Source organism: Notothenia coriiceps, unplaced genomic scaffold (genome assembly GCF_000735185.1).
Source record: "Notothenia coriiceps isolate Sejong01 unplaced genomic scaffold, NC01 NC01_scaffold00038192, whole genome shotgun sequence".
Taxonomy (NCBI): Eukaryota; Metazoa; Chordata; class Actinopteri; order Perciformes; family Nototheniidae; genus Notothenia; species Notothenia coriiceps.
In genome coordinates, this window is record NW_011370893.1 from 1 (window position 1) to 5,861 (window position 5,861).

At 39.9% G+C, this 5,861-nt stretch overlaps 1 protein-coding gene across 1 annotated transcript; it reads left to right on the plus strand.

The window, feature by feature from the left end:
* Positions 1 to 1,516: 1,516 nt before the first annotated feature.
* LOC104968015 (GTPase IMAP family member 8-like) lies at positions 1,517 to 4,695 on the plus strand. The gene is given in 5 exon segments (XM_010797551.1): positions 1,517 to 1,589; positions 1,760 to 1,819; positions 2,066 to 3,088; positions 3,091 to 4,050; positions 4,614 to 4,695. Coding segments are annotated over 4 exon segments (2,040 nt in total). The 5' UTR covers positions 1,517 to 1,570; the 3' UTR covers positions 4,029 to 4,050; positions 4,614 to 4,695.
* The last annotated feature ends 1,166 nt before the right edge of the window (positions 4,696 to 5,861 follow it).

A 5,861-nucleotide genomic window follows, 5' to 3' on the forward strand; every position in this document is an offset into this window, starting at 1 on the left:
TAAGATGTGTTGGTTGAAAATACAAGTTATGTATCACAAGTTAAAATACACATTGGTGATTAAAGTAAATCATTTAATTATAAATGAAATATGCTTTAGTTTCTAGTTTAAATTGTAGAAACGTGCTAACTAAAGATGATTATAAGATTCATGATAGAAAGGAGTACTTTTATTTGTATGTTAAAGAGCTCTATTCTTTATTTTACATTTATTTTCACATTGTGGGCACAATTTAATCTGAATGTTGATGTATGTTTCTGCAATACAATTGTAAAATATTAAACTAAATCTAACTCTTCCCAGAGTTATTCACGGCATACAACTATTCGGACCTAGGTAGATGTTAGTGCCTCTGTTCTTGTTGTGAGACTAGAGAGGCTACACATAGAATTGTTATCTGTGATCATATTTTATACCTCCAGCAGACAGTATAGTATAATTATATAAAACTGTGATTGTTAAATATTAACTAAGCGGACAGAAGTTTATAACGTGCTCAGCTCAGTCTGAGAGCAAAGGTCGTCTCAAGTTCGGCTTCATTGCAGAGTTTGACATTTCACGGATGGAAGCAAAGAGGATCTCACCTGGTGAGTAGACACACCTGAATTATTAATTGAATAAACTAAAAAAACTAAAGTGTATAATTGTAAGAAAGAAGTCATTCTTAGTTGGTTGAGTAAAGACTAGGGGAGGCTCAGTTGTTTAGTGTGTTGATCTTCTGATCAGGGGAGCACTGGTTCCATCCCCACTTTCAGCATGTCGTTGTGTACCTGGCCACTTCACCCCAAATTGCTCCTGTGGGGATTTTCCACAGTATTGAATGTGTGTAAGTCTCTTTGGATAAAATTGTCTAACAAAGGACATGTGTAATGTAGTGTAATGACTGTTACTAACCCTGAGGTACATGTACTACTCAGGTGATTAGCTGCAGCAGAATCACTGTTTGTAAAGTCACCACATTAGTACAGCAGAGCTTAAAGGAATATATTCATTTTTGCAAGGAATCAAAATAATTTTTGGGGCGACTGTGTTTGAAATGTAGTGGGACTGAGAAACGTATTCATGTGTTTTATTGTTCTATAACTATAAATGATAAGATTGGAGTCTGAAGTTCAAACAAGAAAGTTAAAACCTTTTTGATAAGCATTACGACAGCTATAAAAACCTGATCCGAGTTGCAGCTTTTTCCACCCTTAGTAACACATTAACTTTGTATCACTAACATCACCATATTTTTAAAAACAAACTCATCGTGAAACCTAATGATTATACCAAACTTCTTATCACTTAAATACAGTTTATAGAAACATAAAGTAGTTATTTCCCAGTATTCGAAAATAGTTTTTGTCTCTAAAACACAGATTGTTAAGAAAGTGTTTTGTTTTGTCAAATTAACAGCAAACCTATTTTCAAACTTGATTAACTTGATTTTATATACAAAGAGTAGACTATGAGTAGACTTTATTTCTGTTATGAACTGAGAGTCTGACACATTTACATCTCCTCTCCCTAGGTTCTTCAACCAAGCATTTGGTTTCCAGCTCAAGTAGATTTATCCTGCAGTGACATTATGGCGACAGCATCAACAGGTGAGTTCAGAATGTATTATTGTTAATTAATATAAAGAATGATAACCTCTGTACTTTAGTAACATTTATGTGAATCTGCTGTTTATTGTAACATAAGTCATTTAAAAAGAACAACCATTCCTTCCTCAAGTATTCATCAAATATGTTGTGAATGTTCTGATTTATTTTAGTGTCAGAAGATTTGCAACCTGTGAAGCGGAGGAGCAGCTATGGATTACTGCCACCTTCCAGTAAGTTTAACAGAACTGAGTCAACATTATTTTATGTAAATTAACATCTAAATTCACAGTTTTGTAGATTGAGGGTTGTTTTATTTAATGTATACTGTATGTATGCAAGCTCTCTGTTGATTTTGCTCGGTTCAAGATAACAGCTGACACATTTACTTTAAAATATATTACTCTTTCATTGGTTAATTACCCAATTAAGTTTTTTGTTGAAGGGTAGTTTTTCTAATTATGTGTTTTCCTTTTCAGTGTCTGAGGCCAAACCAGCTTTAAACCTGGTTCTGTGTGGGAGGAAAGGAGCAGGGAAAGCTTCAGCAGCCGAGGCCATTTTTGGTCAGAGAGAGCTTCCTTCAGTCTCCAACTCCTCAGAGTGTGTCAAACATCAGGGAGAGGTGTGTGGACTAAGGGTTTCCCTGGTGGAGCTCCCTGCTTTGTGTGGAACACCTCAGGAGGAAGTGATGGAGGAATCATTCAGGTGTATCTCCCTCTGTGATCCTGAAGGCGTCCATGCCTTCATCCTGGTCCTACCTGTGGGTCCCCTCACTGATGAAGACAAGGGAGAGTTAGAGACCCTCCAGAACACATTCAGCTCTCGAGTCAACGACTTCACCTTGATTCTGTCCACTGTGGAGTCAGATCCTACAGCTCCAGCTGTTGTTAACTTACTAAAGGAGAACAAGGACCTCCAGGAGCTCCGTCAGAGATGTGGAGGAAGACATGTTGTTCTCAACATCAAGGACCAGCAGCAGATCCCAGAGCTGTTGGATGCTGTGCAAGAGATGAGAGGTACAGGATCTATGAGCTTTACAAAGGACATGTTTACCAAGGCTCAGATGGAGAAGGTTGTAGAGCTGGATAACACTATCAGAAGACTTAAAGCTGAACTGCAAGACGTTAGAAAGAAAAGTCAGGAGGGAGATGATGATGAAAGTCAGAACAGAGAGTGTCTCAGGATGGTGCTGATTGGGAAGACTGGCAGTGGGAAGAGTGCAACTGGAAACACCATTTTGGGCGGAAAATATTTTCAATCAACTCTCAGCTCAAAGTCAGTGACCAGGCTTTGCAAGAAAGCAACAGGAGAGATTGATGGACGTCCTGTCGCTGTGGTGGACACCCCCGGTCTGTTTGACACAACACTGTCCAATGATGAAGTTCAAGAGGAGATGGTGAAATGCATCAGCTTGTTGTCTCCTGGACCTCATGTGTTCTTACTGGTGCTGTCGATCGGACGATTTACCCAGGAGGAAAAAGACACTGTGGAACTGATCAAAACATTTTTGGCAAGAGATCTGGAGATTTCATCATCCCTATATTCACCAGAGGAGATGATCTGAGGAACAAACAATAGAGAGTTACATACAATCTGATGACCTTTTGGAACAAACTGATAAATGACTGTGGAGGGAGATACCAAGTCTTCAATAACAGAGATCAGACCGACCGCAGGCAAGTCAGAGAGCTGATGGAGAAGACCAACAACATGCTGAAGGAAAATGGCGGCAGCTGCTTCACCTCAGAGATGTTTCAAGAGGCCGAGGCGGCCATAAAGAAGGAAGTGGAGAAGATCCTGAAGGAGAAGGAAGAAGAAATGCAGAGAGAGAGGGAGGAGCTGCAACGAAAACACAAGGAGGAAATGGAAACATGGATGAGAAGAATGAAACAAGAGAGAGATGAAAGTGAGCAGAGAGCCAAACAGCTTATAGAAATGGAGGAAAATATCACCAAGGAACGAGATGAGAGAAGGAGAGATGAGGAGAAGAGAATGAAAGAGGAGGAGGAGAAGAAAAGGCAGGAAGAAATTCAACTAAAGGAATGGGAGCAAAAACATGGCGGGGAAAGAGAGCACAACAAAGAGATCAAAAAGCAAAAGGAAGAATGGGAGAAGAAGAGAAAAGCAGAGCGGATCAAACAACAAGAAGAAAATGAAAAGAGACGACAAGAGGAGCAAACAAGACTTCAAAAGTTGCAAGAAGAGTACGAGCAGGGAAAAGAAAAATTAGGAAAACTAAGAAGAGAAAAAGAGAGGAAGAAAAAAGTAATGGAGGAAAACTTTCAAAAAGAACTGGTCAAAATGTGTCTGAAATATGAAAAGGAAGCCAGAAAACAAGCTGAAGAAAACCATGATATGTGCAGGCGCTTGCGGGAAAGAGAACACGTGAAGAAAAGCCTTGAATTAGAACTGAAAGACAAAAGCAAGTGCACCATCCAATGATCTTCATACTGACTCATGATCAGTGTTTCCGCAAGACGAGGGCTGAGAGGGCGTCCACTCCGAGAGCGGGGGGGGAGGGGGTTGTTTTATCTATATCAGTATCTATAAGGCCGTCCCTTATAATTACTGTCTTTTTGCTTTAGTGAGCCGGATCATTTGGCTCGGCTCTCTTAAAGCGACGGCTGTGTCGGCTCCCAAACGGGTCTTCATGTTACCACAGTTTACCTAGGAGCCTCAGTTTCGCCGCTGCGAGGCTCTGGGTCTCGCAGCTCAAGCGCGTGCTCCACTAGCACCGCTCATCGCCTCCAAATCGCGCACGTTCCATGTTGTCCTGTAGCAGGTACCTTCGATGTTGGGGAAACGATCTTCAATACTCCGAAAAGAATCCCACCAGACTCCTTGGCCCCTCCAACAGCGGGATGTCCTTTTTCCTTTTCGTAATTTCTAGCGATAAAAACTCTCGTTTTTCTCTCGAATTATTAATATTTTTGGACGCCCTCGGCTCGCGTTCAGGGCGTCCCGAGCTGAATAAGGGCGTCAAATGACGGCAAGAAGGCCCCCTGGCGGAAACACTGCTCATGATCATCATCACGTCAGCCGATAGAGCATCACGTCCTCTTCATTGAACAGCAGATTTCCGGATGATAATTCTCAAACAGGGTCCAATCTAAGCCACTCAGAAAGAACTAGCACTCATTGAGACATTTCCACTTTGTGAGTATTTTTTATAACCCTTAGTTTTGTGTCTATGCATTATGTTGTTTAACCAGATGTAGTAGAATGTTTTACTTTGTAATATTCAATAGTTGAACAAAACCTCAAGGTGCAGATTAAACGTTGTCTGTTTTATGGACTTAAGATTCAAGTAAAATATCTTCGGTAAAGTACAGATCAGTTGGTGTAGGTGCGTCTTTATAACATGTTGTGCTTTTCAGTGAGTAAATAAATGTATGAAATCAATCCTGCTACGGAAAATGTACAAATAATCAATCAAAAATGATTTATATAGGCAGATACCACACATTTTACATGTGTTTAATAGAGAGTTAAATTAAATAGTAAGGCTATCATTAATATTGTCAACATGAATATGAAGTCACCCACGATAATGGCTTTATCTGTTTAAAGCACTACATTTGCCTCTAAATGTGTATATATGTATAGTTGTGTCCGACACACATATAAGTGGGTGTAAAGGTGTGTATGTATTCCGATCCCCCTGTCTGTGTAACACAAATAGAGGAGTTGACTATGACTCATTTAAACTGACATGTTGTTTGGGGATCAGCCAAGTTTCAGTGAGTGATCATAAATACATCTTCTTTGTTGCAGCCATTTTATCTGTATTGTTTATTTGTTAATCTGTTGTAATATTCTCCTGAACGACTGGGTGGTGCAGGGGAGCAGGGAAGACGATAAAGGGGAGCTCACCAGGACAGGGGGTATTGTTTGAACGTTTGATTTGTTTTTATATTATCAGAATAGACAGTATTGCAAATTACTCCGTGCTTCTGAGTTGAATAAGTGTGCTCATGTTCATGGACTTGTGTTAATCAGTCAGTCACTGACACTACTTAACGGCACCTACATTGTTTTTGTGTCATCCTTTGTTTTATTTACATACATCTCTCAATATTTAGAGCATGTGCTGCCACAAGAGGGCGCCCTGTCTGTGAGCAGCTTGTTCTTAAAGTGTTGGGGTTCCTGTTGAATGATCTGCAGCCTGACTGCTGGTTGTGCAGTGTGAATCCACTATGATTCCCATTTCTGTTATAATCATTCATTTGTTTTAGTTTCATGTGAAGTCAATTGTTGGTTCAATAAATACATCAT